The sequence below is a fragment of the Bubalus bubalis genome, chromosome 5, assembly GCF_019923935.1.
Source record: "Bubalus bubalis isolate 160015118507 breed Murrah chromosome 5, NDDB_SH_1, whole genome shotgun sequence".
NCBI classification, from domain to species: Eukaryota; Metazoa; Chordata; class Mammalia; order Artiodactyla; family Bovidae; genus Bubalus; species Bubalus bubalis.
The window spans coordinates 44,004,019-44,030,448 of record NC_059161.1 but is presented as its reverse complement, the minus strand read 5'-3'; the positions used below and the strand labels follow the sequence as shown (position 1 = coordinate 44,030,448).

The window sequence follows — 26,430 nt, the reverse complement described above, 5'->3', positions numbered from 1 at the left end:
TGACCCCTGTATTGGCAGGCGGGTTCTTTATCACTAGTGCAACCTGGGAAGGCCCAGCTAACACCATACTTAAGGCTAAAAGACTAAAAGCTTTCCTTCTAAGATCAAGAACAAGATAAGGATGCCCAGGCAGAGTGGAGTAGCAGTCGGAGATGTTCTGTTCTGAGGAGCAGCCAGTGGTGTGATGGTGCAAGCCAGGGACCATTTACACCTGAGACGGACTATGGAAAAGCAAGTACTGGAGGTGGAAGTCCAAGTCAAACGCAGAAGGACAGCCTCACTGAGCAACCAGAAGTGTCCCCTGTACCTGAGGTAATCTCAGCAGCAGTAGCAACAAGTACTGTGGTTGATTTCCAGGCAGAACTGAAACGAGCTTTCTTAGCTGAGACACCAAGAAATGGATAAAGCAGTATTGGAACACCTGGGTGGCTGACTCCAAAAGAAACAATCAAACAAAACTGCCTTCTCTTAGGTCTTAAGGATCCCAAATCTTTCCTGTGGGCACTGATTTGCTGGAAGAGCAATCATGACTGTGGGAAGGAGCAGCAAGATGCTGCAGCGCACTGACCATAGGATAGAATATATCCTGCAAGACGGCCGGGTCTTCACTGGTACGTGTAAGGCTTTTGACAAACATATGAACTTGACCCTCGATGACTGTGATGAGTTCCGGAGGATTAAGCCAACGGATGTGAAACAGCCCCAGCATGAAGAAAAGTGAGTTTGAGGTCAAGTGTTGCTCTGTGGGGAAACTTGGTTTCCATGACTCTGGAGGGAACGATACTGGCATTGCTCAGGTACCTCTTGCTGGAGCTGCAGGAGGCCCTGGGGTTGGCAGAGCAGTTAGCAGAGATGTTCCAGCTGGTGTTCCAATTCCCTAGGCCCCTGCTGGAACAGCAGGCTCTGTCCGAGGGATTGAGGGGTCATCCCAACAGGTAGTGACCCCACAAGGAGGAGGCACAGTGGCAGCTGCTGCTACTGCCAGCACTGCTTGAACCCCAAGTAGTATCCACGAGGGTGGGGGACTGCCCCCGCCAACATCAGTTGATCAAGCAGCCCCACCTCAAGGAATTATGGCTCCTTCACCTGGTATGAAACCACCATGGGCCCGCCACTTCCTTCCCCCTACTCAAGAGATATCAACAGGCATGCCCCCTCCAGGAATGAAGACCCCCTTCACCAGGAATAAAAGGTCCACCTCCTCCAAGAAAGCATCCATTAAGACCTGAGGGTACTACTGATCCTTCTGAGTCACTTTTTTTCGGCAATGAGTCTTGGGAAATATGTGGAGTGTTTGTGAACTTTTGTCTCCTTTGCTGCATTAATGAAAGTGAAAGTGTTAGTCACTCAGTGGTGTCCGACTCTTTGCAACCCCATGGACTGTACCCTGCCAGGCTCCTCTGTCCATGGGATTCTTCAGGCAAGAATACTGGAGTGGGTTGCCACTCCCTTCTCCAGGGGAGCCTTCTGACCCAGGGATTAAACCCTAGTCGCCTGCATTGCAGGCAGATTCTTTACCATCTGAGCCACCAGGGAAGCACTGCTACGTTAAGATCAACTAATAGACACATATGGAAAAAAAAATGATGTCCACTTTCACTACTACTACTCTACATTATACTAGAAGTTTTAGCCAGAGGAATCAGTCAAGAAAGATAAATAAATTAAAGGCATCCCACTTGGAATGGAAAAATTAAAACTATCTCTATTTTCAGATGATACCTAGTCTACATGGGCATCCCTGGTGGCTCGGCCATAAAGAATCTGCGTGCAATCCAAGAGATGTGGGTTCAATCCCTGGGTCAGGAAGATCCCCTGGAGAAGTAAATGGCTACACACTCCAGTATTCTTGCCTGGGAAATTCCATGGACAGAGGAGCCTAGTGGGCTACCATCCATGCGGTCACAAGAATCAGACATGACTTAGCAACTAAACACCACCACCACCATCTATCCTATACAGAGAAAATTCAAAAAATTTTCACCAAAAAAATTAGTACTAATAAACAAATTCAGCCATGTTTCAGGGTACAACATCAATACACACAAATCTGTTTGTGTTTCAAGTATAGAACACATAAAGAAAATTAAGAAAACAATTCCATTTGCAATAGAATCCAAAAGAATAAATATCTATGAATAAATTTAATACAGCAGGTGAAAGACTTATACACTGAAAACTATAAAACATTGCTGCACTAAATGAAAAGACATGCTGTGTTTATGGGTTAGAAGACAGTCTCATGATGGAGAAGGAAATGGCAACCCACTCCAGTACTCTTGCCTAGAAAATTCCATGGATGGAGGAGCCTGGTAGGCTAGTCCATGGGGTCGCAAAGAGTCGGATACGACTGAGCAACTTCGCTTTCTTTCTTTCCATAGTTCCTTTTGGAGAAGGGAGTGGCAACCCACTCCAGTGTTCTTGCCTGGAGAATCCCATGGACAGAGGAGCCTGGTGGGCCACAGTCTATGGGGCTGCGAAGAGTCGGACACGACTAAGCAACTAACACACACACACACAGTCTCATGAAGATGGCAATGCTACCTAAAGCAAATGACAGATTCACTGCAATCCTTATGAAAATTTCAGCAGCCCATTTTGTAAAACTGCTGTGGAATACTTAAATGTCAAATTGGTTCTTATCATTAAAAATAAACTTTAAACAACACAAGACTAGTTATAATGAAAAGTTAAACTGCCTGGTATACACTCAAAGTGCTGTAATAAGCTGAGAAGGGATTGAATAATTCTGTTTTCTAATTTAGGGTCAAGTGATTAAGGTACAAATATCCAGTTGTTAAGAACCCTGTCTTCGGAAGCTTTAAAAGAATTCCTACAGCAATTCTCCACTCTCCATCACACTTGTATGTTTGCCTCTGTCCTCCACTCCTCAAGTGCTCTTACACACATCAAAGATACTGTTTCCCCACATGTGGAATTACAAATGTCTACCAAGGTATGTAAGCTTTATAGTAAAACTAAAAGAAAGAATTCTGCAACCATACAAATTTCAGAATCTGTGAGCAAACTGCTCACCTCTATAGTTTCTTCATCTGCAAAACAAGAATGACTAATAGAGTTATTATAAGATCAAATTATTTATGTAAAGCATTTACAACAATACCAGGCACATTATGAACTCTCAATAAGAGCTGTATGATTTTGTATAACATACCCAAAATAGTTATATATATATATATTTTAAAGAACATATGGAAGTATGCCTAACCTATTGCTTAGCTTGCTACAGCTATTCAAAATTGACATAATTAGGACTGTGTATCAGGCCTTGATCCAGATTTGTTTAAGAGGTCACTTCTCCTGCCTTATGAAATGTTCTACTGCAATTTTTTTTAAATGATAATAGGAACTAAGAATAGGTACCTGTCCCTTTTTTGTGTTTGTTTCAGCTAGAAATGTTAAAATAACTTAGAAGTAAAGGAATGTAGAGTTCATTTGTTCAATTTTTTACATGGACTACATGGTATAAAACATTACAATGCTGCAAGATAAATTTATTTTGCTCTTCTATTAAAGGAAATAAGATAAATTCACCATCAACACCACCAAAAGATAAGTAGCACTTCCATAATTTAGAGTATAACCAAAGCACACAGGTATTACCATAAGAAATGATATCCAAAATTTTGAGGACAGCAGCTTCCAAATGAAGATTTAATAAATACCTTCAGTTGTAATGATCAGTAAAACGGAAAGATTTGGCTTCTGACATATTATATAGGTGGCACTGTAACTGTTTAGACCGCTTTGCTTCTAGTCGGAGCTGTCTAGCTCTTTCTTTGACAGCTTGTTGCTCTGCTAATTTTTCTATCTGTTTTCTTCTTAGCCATCTGTAGAGAGAGACATAATCAGATCTGGTATCAGCCTGAATATATCTTCACACTATACATTTATTACTATAGACAATTATAGGAAATTGGACTTCTTTATATTGAAATGCTCTGATCACAACACAAACTAGTATTAACTGAAAAATTTCATTCTTATACCAAAGGCTCACACTAGGAAAGCATGGTAACATTTACAATCAAATATTTGAATTAAGTTTGTCTTATAATGAAACTGCCAACTAAAAATTTTTTAAAGTGATTTAGAAACTATTTTACATGTGGCATACATAGGTCATATGTAAAATGATTTTTAAATCTTTTTTAAAATAAGATTTTCTAAACAACTAAGTATTTGACTGGTTCCATATAATTTATTTAGCAGTATGCAGAAATGCTGCCTTGCTATTCTTGGTAGAGAAATCATAGAATTCCTGCTTTTCAGTGAATAAAATAATTCCTCCTTAAAATAGAAAAATAAGCCTAAGAAGAAAAATATCAAAAAAGGTGAAGGGAAAGCCCACATTCTAACAAATTTAAGTCTATAAAGCTTGCTTAGGTTAAATAACATTAAAAATAACTATATATATTACATCTCTGGTATGAAAGTGCATATGTGGTGTGTGCATGTGTGTATATATGTTTTCAGAAATAAATCCAAACAACTAAATGACCGCACTAGCATAAAAGAGACTTAAGAAACCTCTAATCCAATGTTGGGTGGTCCTGAACTGGATAGTAGTTTGAGCAAACTAAATGCAGTCCCTTAGGGGTCAACTGGGAAAGGAAAGAAAGAAAGAGGCAAAGAAACTAAGAAAGAGGAAGATAGCAGAAAAGAAAGAAATGAACTTCAAACAATGGACTAAATTTCCACTCCCTTTCCCAAGTCTTGCTGGCAAAATTATGAAGCCAGATCTGTTTCCTCAGAATAAGCCAGGTATTACACTCTTACCCAGGCAACTGAAAGGAGGCTGGGTTTGCCTTCATTTACCAAAACAAGTGTCTAAATCCCCTTTTCATCTGGTCTGTACAGATCTTCCTCCTCTTTACAGAAAAAATACTTACTGGTTAAGTGCAACTCTTTATTCAGTTTTCTGAGGACTAAGTAGGAGAAGCTGTAACCAATCTTTGGCCCACTTCTCCAAGCAATGAACAAAATCAATCAATCAATGGGAGGCTATCAAAAGTTATCACACTGGTGCCATTAAGAAATAGTTTTAGTATTAAAACATATCTTGAAAGAATGGTATAGATATTATGCAAAGTATGGAGTTAAATTTAAAACTGTGGCTTTAAAACTATAGGTATATAATGTAAGGGATTAATTTTTTTTTAAGTTTTATTGACTATATAATTTTCTAAATTGCCCATGAGGAGGACGGGAAACGCCCTTCCTTTGACTTACTGTTTAAAGGCCCTGTCACGGCCTTCTGTTTCTTTAAGGAAGACTAAGCACTCCTCTTGCTTTCGCAGTTCTTCTGTCTTTCTTTCTTTCAGTTGTTCTTCATGCTTTTTTTTAAGCCATAATCGAAAAGCTTGCTGTGGATCTCTGTTTTCCTGCTGTTCGCAAAAGTAAGTTTTGCTTAATTTAAAGAAATGAAAACTACTTTTTAAGGCCCTGCAAGAATACATGTCCTATTCACCAACTGTTCATAACAATACCAGTCTCATTACTTGCACTCTTAGCATCCAAACCAAATATATGACCTCTGAATCAACACTCACTGCCCTCTGGCTTCTTTCAAAAGTCTTACTGAGGTAATCAATAAATGGAGAATGTCAAGATGCAGTGATTGGCAAACCTTTCAAAACTGAGCCCTTTGATAATATTGAAATTATTGAAATTATTCAATAATTATTGAAAAAACAATAAAATAATTTTGCACACCGACACAAGCATATAAAGTCAGTATGAGTGAGGTATTGGTATCAATTACTGAAGTAAGCTCCATGGAAGCTCCAATGGAATTGAAAACCAATGACCCAAACATTTGTGTTATTCAACTTTTAAATTCTTCTTTCATTTTTAAGAGCATCTGCCAAGCCCATCTCCAAAAATGCAATTATTACTATGGAGCATGGCAATGAGGATTTTCAACCATAAGAATTTTATCATAAGGATAATTGCCATGAGGATTTTGTCATAAGAATGGGCTAGTGGGAATAGCTTATTGTATGGTTCTTCAAACTTTATGATGGATACTATCCTCAAGGAGTTTTCAAAAGATGAAAGAGCTCTTATTTGGGAAAGTAAAGAGAGCAAAGGGAAAGATTTTGCGGCTCTTCAGCCTTGGAAAAAGCATGACTCATTATATGGATGCCTGGCTAGAATACAAAAGGAAAAAATGCATTCATTTAATACCTTTGCCACATCTGAGTTCTGTGATAGAGAGCTCCTACACCTTGCGTTTTCCTTTATCTGTAGCCCACACTGCCAAGTATGCTCCAGTCTAATTTATATAATTTATATAACCTAGAATCTTTGGTGTATAATGCAGAACTTTGTGAAGAGGTCCTATGGACCTACAAGACCATTGCTGAACACCTGAAAGTTTGGGAGTATCTGGAGATTACTAAGAAGTGTTCAATCTGCAACTATAGATTAAAAGAGTTAGGAATGCAGGGTCAGACAGGATTGATGGGTACCACTGTTCATCTATTCATTCAACAGATATTTACAGAGCATCTACTACATACAGTATCTACCTGTACAGAGCTACTAGGATGCACCAAAGGTGGGGGCTGGGGAAACAAGGCTCCCTTTCTCATACATTCTGTACATGCACTGTATGATACAGTAGCCACTAGTCACAAGTAACTACTTAAATAAAATTAGAGATTCAGGATCTCGGTCACATTAGCTACATTTTAAGTACTTAACAGTCATATTATGGCTAGTAGCCACTTTACTGGACAGTGTAGATACAGTGTTACCATCATCACAGAAAGTTGTATTGGGCAGTGTTGTTCAAGATAAGATGAAATATAGGATTGATTGACTGTTACGTCAGGTTCAAAAGAAAAGTATGGTAAGGAAAGACAGTAATAATGGGAGATGTGAGGAGAAAGGAATAAACTCCTAGGAACATAGTATCTACCAAGGCTGAATCAGGAAGAACTGAAAATGTGAACAGGTTGATTACTAGTAATGAAACTGAATCAATAATCAAAAATCTCCCCCAAAACAAAAGTCCAAGACCAGATGGCCTCTAGAAAATCTAAAGAAGAATTAATACCGATCATTCTCAAACTCTTCCAATAAACAGGAGAGGACACTTGCAATCCATTTTAAGAGGCCTGAATTACTGTGATACCAAAGCCAGACAAAGACAATACGAGAAAACAAAATTAGAGGCTGATATGCTTGATGAATTCCTTAAATGTAAAAATACTCAACAAACTATCAGAAAAGCTAATTCAGCAGTATATTAAAGAAGATCATACATCAATGATCAAGTGGGATTTTATGGAGATGCTGCTGCTGCTGCTGCTAAGTTGCGTCAGTCGTGTCCGACTCTGTGCAACCCCATAGACAGCAGCCCACCAGGCTCCCCCGTCCCCGAGATTCTCCAGGCAAGAACACTGGAGTGGGTGGCCATTTCCTTCTCCAATGTATGAAAGTGAAAGTGAAAGTGAAGTCGCTCAGTCGTGTCCGACTCTTAGCGACCCCATGGACTGCAGCCTACCAGGCTCCTCCATTCATGGGATTTTCCAGGCAAGAGTACTGGAGTGGGCTGCCATTGCCTTCTCCAATAGAGATGCTAGGATGGTTCAAATCTATAAATCAGTGTTATACACATTAACGAAGTGAAAGATAAAAATCATATGATGATCTAAATAGATGCAAAAAAAGCATTTGACAAAATATATATTTTCATGATAAAAGCTCTCAAAAATTGGGTATAGAGAGAATATACCTCAATATAATGAAGACTATATATCACAAGTCCACAGCTAACATCATACTATCAGGGGCAAGACAAGAATCCCCATTCTCACTACTTTTATGCAACACATACTTGAAGTCCCAGCTGGAGCAATCAGACAAGAAAAAGAAATAAAAGGCATTTGAATTAGAAAGAAAGAAGTGAAATTGCTCTATTTGCACATTACATATTATTATTATATACAGAAACCCTAGAGACTTCACCCCTCCCCACAAAAAAGAAAAAGAACTAATAAACCATTCAGTAAAGCTACAGGATACAAAATCAATATATAAAAATCAACTGTGTTTCAATACACTAAAAACAAACTATATGAAAGAGAATTAACAAGGCCTTGTAAAATAGCATAAAAAAAGAATGAAATAGGTACCTAGGAATAAATTTAACCAAGGAGGTGAAAGACTATATGCTGAAAGCAAAAAGACATTGATGAAAGAAACTGCAGATACAAATGAATGGAAAGATACTCCATGACCATGGACTAGAAAAACTAATACTGTTAAAATGTCCATACTATCTAAAAATTGTCCATGCAATCTAAAATTCATTACATAAAAGTTCCAATGGAATTTTTCACAAAATTGAAAAAAACTCCTAAAATCTGTATAAGATCCAAACCTCCAATGTAATCCTGAGAAAGAACAACAAAGCTGGAAGCATCTCACTTCCTGATTTTTATCTATATTATAAAGCTGAAGCAATCAAATAGTATATTAATAGTACTGGCATGAGAATAGACACGTAGATCAATGGAAGAGAATAGAGAGCACAGAAATCAACCCGTGCATATACTGTCAATTATTTTCAACAAAGAAACCAACAATAACAATGAGGAAGGAACAGTCTCTTCAATAAATGGAATTGGGAAAACTGAATTGCTACATGTAAAAATTACCTCATTTCCTTTTCTCTTAATATACTGGATAGAACTCCCAGAATAAAATTATTTATTATAGAAGGGAGACTTACCTGTCTCTGACTTTAATGGATATACCTATAATATTTCCTAAGATAGTATTTATCCTGTAATCCACATTTTATTAGAAAAAATTAAAAATAAATGCTAGTAAATATGAGTATATACTTTTTCTATATCTTTCAATATAGACAAATTATTTTTGTTTACCTATTTTGTAATAAATATATTAATAGATTTGTTATTATTGGTCCATAATTTCCTTTCTAACATAAACTGTACTTGGTTATAGCATGCTATTATTTTACTATACAGTTTCAGTCAAATTTCTCAATAGTTTCTCTTTTAGTTCATGGTTTCAGGTTTACTACCTGAAAAAATACTGTCCATCCCAAGATTATAAAAGCTAAATTTCTATAAATAGCATAATAAATAATGTAAAAGTACATCATTTTGTTAGTCAAAGAAAACATATTTACAGACATAATAGACAAGGATTAAAATCTGTACTGCCTGCAATCCAAGAGACCCTGGTTCAAATACTGGGTCAGGAAGACCCCTGGAGAAGGGATAGGCTATCCACTCCAGTATTCTTGGGCTTCTCTGGTGGCTCAGTTGGTAAAGAATCCACCTGCAATGCAGGAGGACCTGGATTCCATCCCTGGGTTGGGACGATCCCCTGGAGGAGGGCATGGCAACCCACTCCAATTTTTTCTCCTGGAGAATCCCCATGGACAGAGGAGCCTGATGGGCTAGAGTCCACGAGGTCGCAAAGAGTCGGACATGACTGAGCAATGAAGCACAAGAAAAATAAAACTGATAGAAAAGACAAGACTACAAATAGAAAATTCACAGAAAACACATCCTCATATACACTCATATATATTAATAATTTGAAAAAAATAAGAAAATAAACTACATACAGTGTTAGACAGGATATATTAAACATTTGCTCTTACATACTGCTGGAGGGACTATAAATTAATACAAACTTTTAGGAGGCTAACTTTGCATATTTAACCACAACTTTCATTCTGGACATCCAATAAGTCATAAATTTCCAAGAAACCCTCTTACAGAATATTGATGTTCTCCTATAGAATTTACATGTTCACAACAGCCCTGTTAATTAATAGAGAAATATTAGAATCAATCTAAATATCTACAAGTGAGGAATGGTTTAATAAGTTACATCTGAAAGTAGAATAACATGGAGCTATTTGAAAAGAGATCTAAATGCAATGATCTAGAAATATGTCCTTGATGAATGAATGGAAAAAACCCAACCACATAATACATTTTTAGCAGATAAACATGTAAATAAAAATAAAAGCTACAAGGATTTGCAGCACACTGTTAAAAGCAGTTACCACTAGGAGATGAGCCTGGAAGGGGTTAGGATTGAATTTTCAATTTTTAGTTTATATACTACTAAGTCACTTCGGTCGTGTCTGACTCTATACGACCCCATAGACAGCAGCCCACCAGGCTCCGCTGTTCCTGGGATTCTCCAGGCAAAAACACCGGAGTGGGTTGCCATTTCCTTCTCCAATGCATGAAAGGGAAAAGTGAAAGTGAAGCCGCTCAGTTGTGTCCGACCCTCAGCAACCCCATGGACTGCAGCCTGCCAGGCTCCTCCGTCCATAAGATTTTTCAGGCAAGAGTACTGGAGTGGGGTGCCATTGCCTTCTCCTTTAGTTTATATACATTTTTTAAATAGTAGGGATATAGATGATTTTTTTTTACTTTCTTATGAGCTTTTTGTATATTTCAAAATTTTAAAAAAATTAAATAATATAATCGCTTCATTAGTTTTCACATAAGATTCCTATACATCTACTCTTAAGTGAGACCAATCTGTAGAGATTTTGTGTACATTGTCCTATTTAAATATCAAAGTTATATTCTTGAAAAAAATGAATTGGTAGCTTTCCTTTTTTCTGTGCTTTAACTGTTTGAATAAAATAAGAATCATTTGATTTTTACAAGGCTTCTTAGAATTTAATTATGTAATAAAGTTATTTGCATGTTGCATCTTTTGCAAGGGTAGTTCTTGGACCACTTTTTCTACTTATTCTTTAGGCTTTTAGTCTGATAGTCAGACTCCCTTCTGTAAATAAATCCAGCTTTCATACATGTATGAACTTATTTTTCATGAAGAAGGACTACTTACTCTACTGTTCATGTCTTCAATCTGCTTTGCTCGCTGAATTCTCCTCATTTCTAGGACCTGCTCTCTCTTCTTTTGCAACCATGCTTTAAATACCATGTCATTTTCTTTTTTCTTTTCTTTTTCTTCTTCTATTTTCTTTTGATCTTCCTGGGGGAAAGAATATCCAAACACACTAATGAAAAATTAATAAAATTATATATGTTATCAAAGTAGAGAGAGATATTTTGATGTCTGACATTAGAATTCCCTCTAAAAATTTCCATCTGTAAATTGGGCCTCCCTAAAGAAAACAGGGCCTCCAATTTTCTTAGGGGAAAAAAAGGAAGACTTCAGATAAATTGTAAAGGTAAAGTCTATAATTACATAAATCTACACTATGCAACATGCTGTTCAAGAATTTCTTGGATCTCTCCTTCGCTTCCTAGTTTATTCTTGGAATTTAACTCCTCAAAAACCACAGCTATGCAAAAGACTGCCCCAAACACACACACACACACACACACACACACACACACACACACACTCTCACTCTACAAGCACGAATATGGTGTCTACAGAAGCACTATAAATGCCTTAAACATTTTTAGACTATTGTTAAATTTGTTAATTGTGACACATGACATTGTGATTACGAAACCAGTGCTATTATCATTTTCCTTTTGAAGTATACAGTCATCTCTAAAGTGTACAAGTGAGCAATGATTGGTTGTCTAGGACTTGCTTTGAAAAAAACTTCAGCCAAAAAAGGAAGAGATGACGCAAATAAGCCAAAATCTCAATGACTCTTGAATCTGGGTAATGGAGACATAAGGGTTAACTGTACCTTCATATGTGTTGGAGATTTTTTATCAGAATGTTTAAAAACATTTTCAACTAGTGTATATCCATAAAGTAACATTTTTGCTATCAGAAAAATATTTAAACAGTTAACTATAAGAACAAAATTAATTTCTTTAACTGAATTATTAAAGTGATGTTATAAAAGAGAGTTACTTAAACTTTAAGGGAGGTATTTACTTAAACCAGTTATGAAGAGCTATAAAACAGTAACTGGGAACATGCAGCAAGTCTTAGTGGAAATATCACCATGGTGGAAGTTAAGAGATCTGAGTAACAATCATACTGCCATCATACTATGTTAATTTGGGCAAACCATTTAACTCAGTATTCTCATCTATAATATGAAGTTGTACTAACAAGCTCATAAGTCTCTTTCAATACTAAAATTTTAGTATGGAAATAAACTGAATGATAGAATCCATGCTTAAACTGTTTTCAAATAATGAATTCAGAGTTCTTTCCATGTGTTTTGACAGTATAGCAAGCCCTTTTTGATAGAACAAAATGTAGAAGGAAAAATTCTATACAATTAATAGCATAAAACGTCTTTTTAAAAACTTGTATACCATTTTCTAAGCCCTTATAATGGAGCTTACATAATATGTGAATTTACTAAGTATTAAATTTTATATTTATTTTAGCTCTCTTTTACCAAAGGATTTGGGATGCCTTGCATGAATAACTGTAGGACAATTATTTTTCCAGACAGGACATCTGGATTAAACAGATGATATTAGCCAAAGCACAGACACTGCAGCTGCCAAAGAGAACAGTGAGATGATGCACTTAGTATAGAGAGATGGAGTAGAGCAGCCCTATTTGCCCCTAGGAAATATTTTGCAGGGCATCAAAAAGGAAAGCCTTCTCCTGAAACCAGCTGAAAATATTTTAAAGTCTTAGCACTTAAAGACCATGCCTTGAGCTAGTACATAACCAAAGTGAAATTTAGTTATGAGGATCCTGACATGAGAAAGGTATATCCCAAAACAGTGTGTGACACCCAAAAAAGAGGATGAAAAGAAAAACGAACTATCCATTAGTCATACCCGTTAAAGATTACCATTAGTTCATTAGTGAAAAAGACGCTGACATTATATAAAACCTCCTATATAACTTCTACAGAAATATATACAGAAGCACACATGTAAACGTGTGTGTGTATGCAGCAAACAAGTAGTTCAGTTATTCTCAACAAATTCTTTTATATTACCACGTGGTTCTGAGTTAACAGATCCTTTTATGTACCTATAACATACCTGAACCAAGGAAGCTGAGTCTAACGAGAATTCAAATTTCAGTAGCCAACTAAGCTAAATTTTACTAAGTATGCACCCTTTCAGATTTCCTGCCTAAAAGTGTGCTATAGGTTACAACATGTTCTTAGTAACTTCATTTCTTAATCTTTTTCTGCTAATTTGAGTTCCTGATTTAAATGCCAGAAATTTCCATTGATCATTTCCTACATAAGTGGAAAATATACCACTTCTCAACTTCTCAATGGAGAAGGCAATGTCACCCCACTCCAGTACTCCTGCCTGGAAAATCCCATGGATGGAGGAACCTGGTGGGCTGCAGTCCATGGGGTCGCTGAGAATCGGACACGACTGAGCGACTTCCCTTTCACATTTCACTTTCATGCATTGGAGAAGGAAATGGCAACCCACTCCAGTGTTCTTGCCTAGAGAATCCCAGAGACGGGGTATCCTGGTGGGCTGCCGTCTATGGGGTCGCACAGAGTCGGACACGACTGAAGTGACTTAGCAGCAGCAGCAACTTCTCAACATGACAGGAAAACTGGGATTTCGACTTTGCTACAAACATGTCATGGGACTTTGGTAAAGTTATTTAAATTTTCTGGACTAGTTTTTCACCTATGAAATAATCTTTAAGGTTTCTTCTTATGTTCTATTAACTGTGATTCTTTTGCCGTCAGGTATTTACAGTTAGACATTTTATGTGGTTCAGCTTAATGCTATCTGGTATTCAGTAAAACAGAGAATCAGGGCACTGATTTATGTAGTTCAGAGAAAATTCCCGTTTTAGTACTTAGAATTTTCAATTATAAAACACTTTTATTCTCTTTAGGTGGAGAAGGCAATGGCACCCCACTTCAGTACTCTTGCCTGGAAAATCCCATGGATGGAGGAGCCTGGTGGGCTGCAGTCCATGGGGTCACCAAGAGTCTGACAGGACTGAGCGACTTCACTTTCACTTTTCACTTTCATGCATTGGAGAAGGAAATGGCAACCCACTCCAGTGTTCTTGCCTGGAGCATCCCAGGGAAGGGGGAGCCTGGTGGGCTGCCGTCTATGAGGTCGCACAGAGTTGGACACGACTGAAGCGACTTAGCAGCAGCAGCATTCTCTTTAGAAGCAACCCCCCCTCAAAATAATAATTTTGGATTCTGTAGGGCATCTTGGAGACATTTCAGTTAGGTTATTAGGCTCTATTCTTAAATTAAAACGAAAATCCCTGAAATCAAGAAAATGTAGTGTTGATAACAATCTATAAGAGGAACAGGAAAGAGTTTTATTCCAGCCACACTGAGGACTATTGCCCAGGAGACACAAATTCAAGAAGCATCTGGATTGTGTTCCATGGCATTACAAAATAGGGGAGGCATATATATAGGCAAAAAAAGCAAATCACAGAAGTTGTTTGTCAGGATTAGGATTGAAGCTAGCAAAAAATAAGGGTACTTCTTAAGCAAGGATTGGCTGGTATCTGAAATGGTTAAATAACTACAAGGGGAGACCTTGAGACCATCAGGTTGAAGCTGGCAGATGGTATTTTGAAGAGGTCTGGTGATATACTTGAGTTTGACACAGTTCAGAAAATTCAGGTTCTCGGTGATACAGGAACACATCTGAAACCATATCCACAATGGCCACCCAGCTCCATTCTGGATGCCTGAACCACAGTTTTTTATCTTGTCAGAACAAAAAACGTGAAATATCAAATATGACAGGGGTACATTCCTTCAAGGTTTCAAAAGAGACAGATTAACATGTACACAGTAATTCAGTATGGCCTTGGTGTCTGGGAAGGGAACCTCATCTTCAAAGGAGAACTAGCATGAGTGTCATGGGAAGGTGGGGCGCATTTATCCTATCTTCAAGGAGCATTCTAAACAATCTGGTAAATATTTTTTTTTTCCCCAATGGTGAAAGCAGAGGGGCTGTTCTAATAGATAGGCTGTTCTAGTCAGCATAGGAGGCTTCCCAGGTAGTGCATAATGTTCAAGACAAATCATGTATAAGCCAGAATTCCCCGTACCCCAATATGTGAAAATTTCTTCCATCCAGTAGTCTGGAAGATGTATGAAATATACACACATACGTACACACACACCAGAGAATTATAATCTAATTCCTTTGTTGCCTTCTAAACCCCAACAAATTTCTGCCTTCATTTTTTTCATCTGACATCTGATTTTCATCTATCTCATATCAAAATTGGGCTTTCCTTATAGCTCAGCTGGTAAAGAATCCACCTGCAATGTAGGAGACCCTGGTTTGGGGGTTGGGAAGATCCCCTAGAGAAGGGACAGGCTACCCACTCCAGTATTCATAGGCTTCCCTGGTGGCTCCGATGGTGGATACCTGCAATGTGGGAGACCTGGGTTTGATTCCTGGGTTGGGAAGATGCCCTGGAGGAGGGCATGGCAACCCACGCCAGTATTCTTGCCTGGAGAATCCCCATGGACAGAGGAGCCTGGCGGTCTACAGCCCAAAGGGTCGCAAAGAGTCAGACACAACTGAGCGATGAAGCACAGCACAGCATATCGAGATTATTTTCAGGAGTCACTTAACTTCTCTGAGCCTCACCTTTAAAAGGAAAGGATCAGATGAAACCATCACTGAGATCTCCTCTAGCTCTAACACAAGTCATTTATTACTATGCTTTTGTGATCTTCACAAGAAAGGACCAGGGTAATCAGGGTGCTTGTTCCGTAAATACAGATTGTTAACACTTAACCATTTAATTTAACAACAGGAAAAAAACAAGCAAGTGCATGTATCCAAACATTTGAAGAACCATGTCAATTCTTACTGAATTTATAAAACATAGAAACATATTCTACTTTCAATATAATGCCCACTTGTGCTCTCACCTCTTTCTTCAGCTTTTCTCTCTTTTGTTCTAGTCGTTTTTTCAGTTCTTTCTGTCGAGGAGAGAGGCAGAATGTTGAGGTCGCTGGAGACACATCTGCAGACTGGGTCCTCTGGTTAGATTTTCCGATCCCCTTACTTCGATCTGAGTTGACAGCAGAGCTTGGGTAAGTCTTGGGGTTGGGTGGTGGCTGAGGGATGTAAGTCAGTGGCTCTTCTGTTGATGAGGGAGCAAGAGCATGTACTTTGGCTACTGGCTCTTCTTTCTTGATGCCACTGACAGATGAATTGGGAGATCTGGGTGACAACTGCTGAGGTTCACCTTCTGTACTATTAGCACTATTCATGGGAGGCAAAACCCCCTGACTCTTAATGTCCTGTAAATTCACAAGTTCAAACTTTCCATCTCTCTCCATTAGGATTTTCCTATCCTTGTTTTCTTCACAATTTCCATCAGTAAGTGACAGGATCACATTTTCTTGTCCAAATTCATTGGAAATACATAACTGTGACAGTTTTCCAGACACATTACTTTCATTTTCAAAATAATTTTTGTAAGTATCACTGTCTTCCAGAGGAGGAACTTCTAAATCAACTAATTTGTCCTTGAATTTAAGTTTGCGTTCCCTTTTATCATTCACTGGTTCTTGATTTTGTAGAAGTCTGTTGGCTTGTATAATTTTCTCCATAATATATCTCCTTAATTCCTCATCCTCTTCCTCCTCCAGGTCTTGATGGCTTTCTAGTTTGGATTCTTGCAAAGAGTTTTCACTATCTGAATCTGATATGGGGTCCAAAGGTTGAATACTTGGTACAGAAATAAAGTCATTTCTTCTCAGTGAAACCTCATCCTTCAAAGATTTATCAGGATCAGAAAGCTGCTTGGTGTGTTCTATTTCTATTTCATTCTCTTTTAAGTCTTGGTTAATATTCTCTTCATTCCCACAAGCCATCTAGAAAAAGAAAGATGAGATTCATTTTCAGTAAAAATTGAGACTCTTTGTCCATTCATATGTAGCCAATCCAAAATGGATGTCCATACTCATAATTTATTTTATGAATGGGAAAAGTTACATGCTTCCTGCTCATATTATCACTCATAGTTTTCTAATTCATATTTTACTTCCCCAAGGAAAAAAGCAAAAAAATTGGGGAAAAATTTAAATCTGAATTTGATGTTGCTAAGTACTACAGTGATTACTTTTTTTAAAGATTCCATGCCAATGTATAAAAATGTAACTACAAACAGTACAATATTATTATCCCTCCCTCTATAAAATATTCCTCCTTTTACATTTTCAGAAGAATATACTTTTAAATGTTTTCTCCTTGTAATATTTGTACTTTTTCAAAAAGATATCTTTCTCCCCAGGACCATTACAAGGTCACAGCCTTTGGTCAAGTCATCATTCGGAGTTTCCTATGATCTTTTCATATTATTACTGCTGCTATTTCCTGCATAATCTATACCCAAATTCCAAGTCACTTTTTACCTCTGGATCAGATTTTCCTTCCTCAATTATCTTCAGAGGCTCCAGTAATCTATGTTAAACACCATTATATAACTTGGTCTTACTTTTTTTAAAAAATTTAATCCCACATGAACCATGAACCAGTATTTTCACAAAACCCTATTCCACATCTACTAAGTAATGGCTACTATGTCCTGCTGTCATCAAGCCCTTTAAAATTCCCTTCCTCTTTTACTAGCTTAGTCACCAATTCTAAGAGCCTCTTCTTCCTAACCTGGACAATACTGCTGTAAGTCCAATAAGCAAATCAACGTGGCCCCCTAAAATGACTACCAAGTAACTAAAATTAAACTAAGATCTCTGCAGTGTAATTGTTCTTTTTAGTCTTATTTTATTCTCTGGTTCATTTCTACAGTATCTGTTTTCAAATTCTCCTTTAGCTTTTACTTCTTTTTAAAATCCACTACAATAAAATCTTCCCCTAACCCTCACCCCTGTTTCTCTGTCATCCATTTTTTCCTACCAGCCTCAAAGGAAAAAGTGATTTTAATAATCCACTGAAATGACCAAGATTCATTAGAGCACTGTGTTTTAATCACTGCTGTATCCACAGCACCTAGAACAGCCTCTGACACATGGCCAAGTGATCATTACTTTTCAATGAATGAATAAGCAATAAGGCAATGAATTATCATTATAATTTCTCTAATTCTTTAACCCTGTGCTGTGGATCTCATATCCTGCTAGTCATGAGACCTTGTTTCAGCATTATTGCTCTGGTATTTCTTCCTCTGGGCTTCCCTGGTGGCTCAGATGGTAAAGAATCACCTGCAGTGTGACAGACCTGGGTTTGATCCCGGGTTGGGAAGATCCCTTGGAGAAGGGAATGGCTACCCACTCCAGTATTCTGGCCTGGAGAATTCCATGGTCAGAGGAGCCTGGCGGGCTACAGTTCATGCAGTCGCAAAGAAGAGGATATGACTGAGCGACTTTCACTTTTCTTTCATCTCTTCCTCTACTTATTCTGATTATTTTTCTGTTAAAGATGCATAAAACCACCATGTAAAAGCCATCTTAGAAAAGTCTTCACTTTTTACTCTGTTGCCTTTTCCAAATGTTATCTATCTCATCTGTCTTCTCCACTGCATAAGAAAGCAAGATAGAACCAAGAGAGAGTTGTGATAACAAAACCTGCAGCCTTCATCTCCTTGTAGTCTTTTCCTTAACCCTCTTCAAACTGGCTCCTGCTGTAAATACTTTGATCAACATCCCTCTCAAGTCACCTGTCTTATCCGAGTCTTGGTCCTTTTCTTCATTACTTCCCTATTTATTGACATTAATTACATTATGTATAATAGTTATATATTTTAATAAAATTATATATAATTAGTGTCAGTAGGAGCTTCTCTGGTGGCTCAGATGGTAAAGACGATCCCCTGGAGAAGGGAATGGCTACACACTCCAGTATCCTTGCCTGGAGAATTCCATGAACAGAGGAGCCTGGCGGGCTGCAGACACAACTGGGCGAATAACACTTTCACTTTCTTTCATTTTCAGTGTCAATACGTATGTATATATATATACACTCATATATTATAGATATACATACACATTGTATATAAGTAAAAAGAGACAGAACCTTCTAGAGTTCAGAAACTGGTTCATTTTCCTAGATAGCCCTACTACATGTCTGATAAATAGTACAGAATCATGATTAATGGATCCACTTTTTTCTACATATATTCCTGTGTCTCGGTCTTTGACCCTTTATTTTTTTCTGTATATTCATTCCCCTAAAATTCACTCTTAACGTTTCAAATATTAGCTGAAAGACCATGTTTTTGAGGATTTGCTTTATTTTTTATGTATATTGAAAGTAAATCCCCTGATTTTACCTAAGTTCACATAAAGTAGACATTAGTTGTATTTGCTTTTTACTTCTGATGCAATAAATTGTATTACTGAATTATATAAATTATAATTTTATTTTTAATTATAATTTTAGCTTTAAGTGCTAATTTAATCACTGTTCTCTCACTAATTAACCCTATGCTTTATGACACAACATTTAAACTCTATATGCTTCAATTTTTTCATGTCTAAAATAGGAATAATGCTACTCGTTCTATGTATATCAAAGAAATTTTGTGAGGTTTAAATGAGATAATACATGTGAAAACAACTCAAGAACTACAAAACACTTGTTAATATGTTTACTATGAATGCTGCTGGCAATTTATATGTACCTCCATTATGCTGGCACCGCTTTTTTCTTTTTCATTAATCAACCACTCCAGGTCCTTTTCAAAGTCATCTTCATATTCTCCACTGTCTTTTGAATCAGTATCTTTATTTTCATTCATTTTCTGTTTGTTAAAGAATAATGCTGTAAGATTAAAAGAGATAAGGTATTACGTCATGTCCACTTTAGGGGCAGTATGGAGTATGAAGATTAATGCTTCTTCTTCTAAGTCACTTCAGTCGTGTCCGACTCTGTGCGACCCCATAGATGGCAGCCCACCAGGCTCTGCCGTCCCTGGGATTCTCCAGGCAAGAACACTGGAGTGGGTTGCCATTTCCTTCTCCAAGATTAATGCTAAAGGTAAGCTAATTAACACATAGAAACACAACTTATGGGATGTTCAGAATAAACATATCAGTATATCCTAAAAGAGAGACTTACAAAGGCCAGACATTTTCTAGGTATCAGTTCAGTTCAGTTCAGTCGCTCAGTCGTGTCCGACTCTTTGCGACCCCATGAATTGCAGCACACCAGGCCTCCCTGTCCATCACCAACTCCCGGAGTTCACTCAGACTCACGTCCATTGAGTCAGTGATGCCATCCAGCCATCTCATTCTCTGTCATCCCCTTCTCCTCCTGCCCCCAATCCCTCCCAGCATCAGAGTCTTTTCCAATGAGTCAACACTTCGCATGAGGTGGCCAAAGTACTGGAGTTTCAGCTTTAGCATCATTCCTTCCAAAGAACACCCAGGGATGATCTCCTTTAGAATGGACTGGTTGGATCTCCTTGCAGTCCAAGGGACTCTCAAGAGTCTTCTCCAACACCACAGTTCAAAAGCATCAATTCTTCGGCACTCAGCTTTCTTCACAGTCCAACTCTCACATCCATACATGACCACAGGAAAAACCATAGCCTTGACTAGACGGACCTTTGTTGGCGAAGTAATGTCTCTGCTTTTGAATATGCTATCTAGGTTGGTCATAACTTTTCTTCCAAGGAGTAAGCGTCTTTTAATTTCATGGCTGCAGTCACCATCTGCAGTGATTTTGGAGCCCAAAAAAATAAAGTCTGACGCTGTTTCCACTGTTTCCCCATCTATTTCCCATGAAGTGATGGGATCAGATGCCATGATCTTCATTTTCTAGGTATACCACTCCTAATAACCATTGCATCTCCCCCCAATTCCTGACAGCCTAATATACAAGGAGATTTAATAAGGCAGATATAAGAAGACTACCTGAGTATCAGAGAAGGATTTTCCACATCCCCTGCCAATCATTAAAACTCCTTGTCCAGGTCTGAGCTGATGAATCAGCTTTTTAGTCTTACTCACACACATTTTCTTATATTCAAATTAAAATGATTATACTAATTGTGATCCTCAGTTTCTCAATCCTTCTGGTAATTTATTCAGTGTAATTATAATTTCTGATCTGAGAGGTTTTTTTTTAACTATGTAACAATTGACTCTTAGTTACGGTAAAAGCTAATTTCCACAGAAGTCAAACTGCTGTCAAGTTCTAAATAAAATATTTTTTTATATAAAAAACAAACTGTAATGCCTACTACTATCTGGAAGGCAGTGACAATAAATAAGAATGTCAGGTGAAAGTTAATAAATGTTTGTGAAAATGGTGTATAAATTTAGTTATTTTTTAAAAAACAAACCATACAATTATCTGAAAATTGAGGTCAGTTCCAAGCCCTAATTATTGGCCCATAATTTTTCAAATGAAAGATGCATGTCAATCTTTACTTATAACATGTCTTTGTGTGTGTGAGCATACTATATATGTATGTGAATATACATTACAATGTTAACAGACCTATTTGTTGAACACCTACAACATGCCTCTAAAAATTATAAAATATGCTCTTGAGCCCTAATACAGAAGACAAATGTAAGTCAAATATATACATTCCAAATGTAGGCAAAACATAAACTGAAAATGCAGGTAAGTGGGACAAAGGTATAAAGGACTGTGGAAGGAAGAATAAAAAAGCAACTAAGTTTAAAATTGGAAATATCAAGGCAAGTTGAGATGTGTTTTGAATACTGATATGAGAGTTCATCATCTACTCCAAACAAGAGAACAATCTGAAAAAGAACAAACATAAAAGTACATGGAATTTCCCAGTATGACCTGAACATAAATGTGCCCCTGGAGAAGGTTCTAAAAGGAGACAGAAGGGGTCAGTTTGATGTCATATTATCTTTTCAAAAAGAAAAAGCTTGAGGGAAAATTGTTTATGTATATCTAATTGTCACGAAATAGCCAGAGGTAGAAATATACAGCAATAATCTGCATACTTTCCACTACTGACTTAAACAAAAACAAAAAGAGCAATGCTTTGTAAATATACTTAGAATTTTAGGTCCAATTTCAAAGAACTGTAGAAATATGATTTGCAGGACCCCAAACACCTGGGACCCTGTTTCTGTATCTGCCTTTTCTTGCTCTAACACCAAGATTAAGTTACCTAAAAACTTGTCTGGAAGTAGAAAGTACAGATGTCAAGAACATGTGAAATCTAGGCATATTTTTAAAGATATAAAATGAGAGGTATTATGTTTGATTTGATAAATATCCACAAGCTTTTTGTGGCCATTAGCTTCACTTCTTCCAAAAAGTTTGACCAGACCACCTAACCAGGTACCAATTTTACTAAAGCAAGATTTCTATTTTTTCCATCAAATGATAATGAAAGCATGTGGGAGACCATCTTTCCACTAGCTGTACCAGCACTAGCTAAAAGAAGAGATAAGGGTTTTCAGTACTATGTGTGATATAAGTTAAAAGAATGAGACAATTCAAAAAGACACAGGCACCCCAATGTTCACAGCAGCACTCTTTACAATAGCCAAGACATGGAAGCAACCTCAGTATCCATCAAGAGATGAATGGATAGAGAAGATGTGGTACATATATACAGTGGAATACTACTCAGCCACAAAAAATAAGAATGAAATAAAGCCATTTGCAGCAACATGGATGGATCTAAAGATTATCTTACTAAGTGAAGTAAACCAGAAAGAGAAAGAAACACCATATGATATCACCTGTATGTGTAATCTAAAGTATGACACAAATGAACTTATTTACAAAACAGAAACATACTCATAGACATAGAAAACAAACATATGGTTTCTAAAAGGGAAAGGGGGTGGGAGATAATTAACTAAGAGTTTGGGACTAGCAGATACATACTGCTATGTATAAAACAGACAAACAAGAAGGCCCTACTGCATAGCACAAAGAACTATATTCAATATCCTGTGATAAACTAGAATGAAAAAGAATATAAATAAGTGTGTGTGTATTTATGTGTTTGTGTATATATATGTGTGTGTGTGTATATCAGCTTGCTGTACACCGGAAACTAATACAACACTGTAAATCAAGAATACTTCAATAAAATATACTTCAATTTAAAAAATTATGAGAACAAAAACATAAATGGGCTCCAAGACTGAGACTTGGCTAAAGAACAGATAACATAAAGCTCTGTATCCAGTTTTCTACAGTTTAGAGAACAAAAGAAACTGGAACACATTCAGAGGTTGGTAAACCAGGGGAAAAGGGGATAAAAGACAAGGAGAAGGGACAAAGGCAGGTTATGAGAATAAAATGCCTTAAAAGTCAGATTCTGAGGACTATTTGAAAACCCTAGGAATGTCAGCCTAAAGAAGAGAAATCCCCTAAAGAAGAGTCATGACAACTTCTTTACAATATTTAAATAGTCATTCTGTGAAGAAGAGTTGGACTTGCATAATTTCAAACAGTAAGACCAGTACCAAGGACTAGAAACTCAGGAGCAAATTTTGGCATAATTTACAGTTTCAAACTTGTCCTGAAGTGAGCTGCATTCTCTGCTGATCAAACGTTTATACATAGCTCAGAAGCTGATCATAGCATGTTTTAAAGGGAGACTAAAGCTTTACAAAAAGAGGTGAGCTATATGACCCTTAAGGTTTATTTTAACCTTTATTATAACATGCAAATTAGCAATCAACTGCCAACTTAAGAAATTCAAGAGAATGTTCAAACAAATGTAGAGTACCATGGTAATGCTTAGTCTAAAATAAATAATCTCAAACTGGGGCTCTGTAATAACCTAGAGGGGTAGGAATGGGCAGGAGGTGGGAGGGAGATTTGAGAGGGAGGGGATATATGTACACCTATAGTTAATTCATACTGATATATGACAGAAATCAAACCAATATTGTAAACCAATCATCAATGAAAAATAAATATTTTTAAAAGTCAGAAATAAAATAAATGATCATTGTCTGAATAACTAAATTCAAGACTTAAAATTCTATTTCACTTAAATGTCACCTTTACCCTGCAGAGTTCTTAATATTACTTCCCCTTAATGCTCAAGACAAAGTTAGTTTTAGGTACACTAAATATTAATTATTCAACCACATAATTATAATTTATTTCTACTGTATTAGTTGGACTGTAATTCCTTCTATTTATTTATTTTCAGCTAAAAAAATAGGAAATAGACTTTCTTAAAAGAGTCAAAGTAATGCTTCAATAATTCATAAATCAGAGGTTGAGAGCAATAATATTTTGAAGTGATCTAAAGAAAACAAATCAGTATTCCAGAGTGAGTTTATCACTGCCTGAGCTTCCCTGGTCGCTCAGTGATAAAAGAATCCACCTGCCAATGCAGGAGACTCGGGTTTGATCCTTGGACTAGGAAGATCTGCTGGAGGAGGAAATGACAATTCATTTCAGTTTTCTCACCTGGGAAATCCTTATGGACAGAGGAGGCATGAAGGCTGTAGTCCACTGGGTTGCAAACACAACTTAGAGACTAAACAACAAGCCACAAGACAGGCTAAATCATGCAAGCTGTTGTGTTTATGTACCTAACCACTCAAAGTAAGGGTGTCGTGAATGATGTAGAATAGACTAAAACTCACTGTAACCCAAAACACATAAATAAAACTTTTTCACAGTCACAAATGCCTTAGGATAATATGCTTCATTTTCTGATCAGAAATCTGGGAAATTATTATTTCAAGATGTTTACGTTACATAACTAATTGTTAGAATAAGAATTCTACGGAACTCAACAGTGCTTTCCCTTAGTTTTATTAAAACATAGTCTCAACTGTAAATAAATGGTTGCCTGAAAACTTTAGTAAATACATATTATTATTTTCAAAGTATCTCACAACCATGTGAAAACTCAAATTCAAAACTAAAACACAGAATCATCAAAATAAATAAAAATCAAATAATTATAAATTAAACATATTAGGTTATTATGAAATTAAACTATTATGCTGTAATTCAAAAGAAAAAAACCATAGTTGAAGTGACTCAGGGAAGTAAATGAAGTTTATCAAACAAGAAGTGCCATTCCTTCCCTATAACTTCAAAAAAGTCATGGCTGGTTCCCAAGTAAACAAAGAACATATATCATAAACTCGCGTTACCAAGTCCCTTAAGCCTTTTTCAAATGCGTCACAGGATAATCAGTCCCCTTCACTTCTTTTCATCTTCATCCCCACGGTACTGGCCATATGGTACACAGTAAACATTCTGGAACAAAAATACATCTCACACAAACTGAATCATATTCAGTTTCATACACAAACTAATACATATTTCTTATGACTTTCATGCATTCAATGTGTATTATCAGCAAAAATCTATATACCTGTTTTAGGCCAGAACAACCCTCTTAATAGGGAACTATTAACTATTAAGCAAGAGACAGAAATTAATTCCCTCCTCCTACGTATCTGCTAAATCCCATGTGGGTATGTGACTGCAGATCTTTTACTGTGAGTCTAAGTCCATGTGTTAGTCGCTCAGTGGTGTCCAACTCTTGGCCACCCCATGGACTGTAGCCCTCCACGCTCCTCTGTCCGGTGGAATTCTCCAACCAAGAATAAAGGAATGAGTAGCCATTCCGTCTCCTGGGGATCTTCCCAACCCAGGGATGAAACTCGGGTCTCCTTAACTGCAGGTGGATTCTTCACCATCTGAGCCACCAGGGAAGCCCAACTAGGTCCACAAATACACACAATTTTGATACTTTCTTTCAGGATTCAAAAAACTAAATCATACTTTAATTTATTGACTACTGTCTTACACTATTTTAAGCTCAAAATCTAAGAAAATGGGAGGAACGTCAAATAGAACTTCTTTATCATATAAAATAAGTACTTAAGCAAAAGCGAACCCATAATAACATCTTGAGGCCATATGGCCCATTCTTACTTCTACATCCTGCCAAGACTGTGATTCCATGAGTATATTTTTTAAGTCATAATAATCTGTCACATAGAATGATGATAAGTAATATTTTACAAACATCTGTGGTAATTTTCATTTCTATACAAGGTCCCAAGGTACCACCAACTAACTCAATGTCTTAGCCTCTTCATGGAAACTAACATTTCAAGAGTGACTTTTTTTTCTCCCAGGGATGAGGCGAAAGAATATGACAAAAATTAGAAATGAAGCTACCCTCCAAGGGGCTTCCCTCAAACAAAGCTAAACAAGGCGAAACTGCCAGGCTTCCGGGCCAGAGCCAAGCTCTGTGGACCCCAGACTCAGAGGATGAGGCGCCAACACAAAGTGTCACTCGCTTCTCTACCCACCTTTCCTCCCAGCTGTCCCAGAATATTACCCCTTTACCCTCCCTCCCTCCGTAGATATCTCTGCATCATCCTTCCCTTAGCTCCCTCTATATCCCCTCTTGCCTGTGTAAGACGCAGCGGCTGGAGTCACAAAGATGGCCGGGGGCGTGCTCCTCTCCTCCTCGTTTTAAGCTCTGACAAAGAGGCAGGGGAAACCCCAGCACCTGAGCCGCAGCGGCCAGGACCCGGCTGCCATGGCAACGGCGCGTCTC

General features: G+C 37.3%; 1 protein-coding gene and 2 pseudogenes across 4 annotated transcripts; 2 read left to right on the top strand and 1 right to left on the bottom strand.

Moving 5' to 3' along the window:
* Positions 1–184: 184 nt before the first annotated feature.
* Positions 185–405, top strand: LOC102396154 (annotated as a pseudogene).
* Positions 406–526: 121 nt separating this feature from the next.
* Positions 527–3,414, top strand: LOC102396458 (annotated as a pseudogene).
* Positions 3,415–3,486: 72 nt separating this feature from the next.
* On the bottom strand, positions 3,487–26,430 carry CCDC181 (coiled-coil domain containing 181). 4 transcript variants are annotated; one of them, XM_025285983.2, is made up of 6 exons: positions 26,282–26,430; positions 19,555–19,694; positions 15,839–16,789; positions 10,885–11,031; positions 5,254–5,405; positions 3,487–3,851 (listed from the first exon to the last, which is right to left on the bottom strand). In XM_025285983.2, the coding sequence occupies exons 2-6, from the start codon at positions 19,669–19,671 to the stop codon at positions 3,689–3,691; spliced, it is 1,530 nt and encodes a 509-aa protein (XP_025141768.2). In that variant the 5' UTR covers positions 19,672–19,694; positions 26,282–26,430; the 3' UTR covers positions 3,487–3,688. The 4 variants fall into 4 exon arrangements, with proteins under 4 accessions (XP_025141768.2, XP_006056435.2, XP_025141766.2 ...); XM_006056373.3 differs by having other exon boundaries at positions 5,254–5,408; positions 26,282–26,429; XM_025285981.2 differs by lacking the exon at positions 26,282–26,430 and adding an exon at positions 25,007–25,115 and having other exon boundaries at positions 5,254–5,408.

Excerpts from the sequence above, each read along its gene's own strand:
- CCDC181 (XM_006056373.3), bottom strand. The coding sequence starts at position 19,671 with ATGAATGAAAATAAAGATACTGATTCAAAAGACAGTGGAGAATATGAA. Across the intron at positions 11,032-15,838 it reads GAGAAAAGCTGAAGAAAGAG|GAAGATCAAAAGAAAATAGA; the intron begins GTGAGAGCACAA and ends TCTTTCCCCCAG. Across the intron at positions 3,852-5,253 it reads CGTGACAGGGCCTTTAAACA|ATGGCTAAGAAGAAAACAGA; the intron begins GTAAGTCAAAGG and ends CTCTCTCTACAG.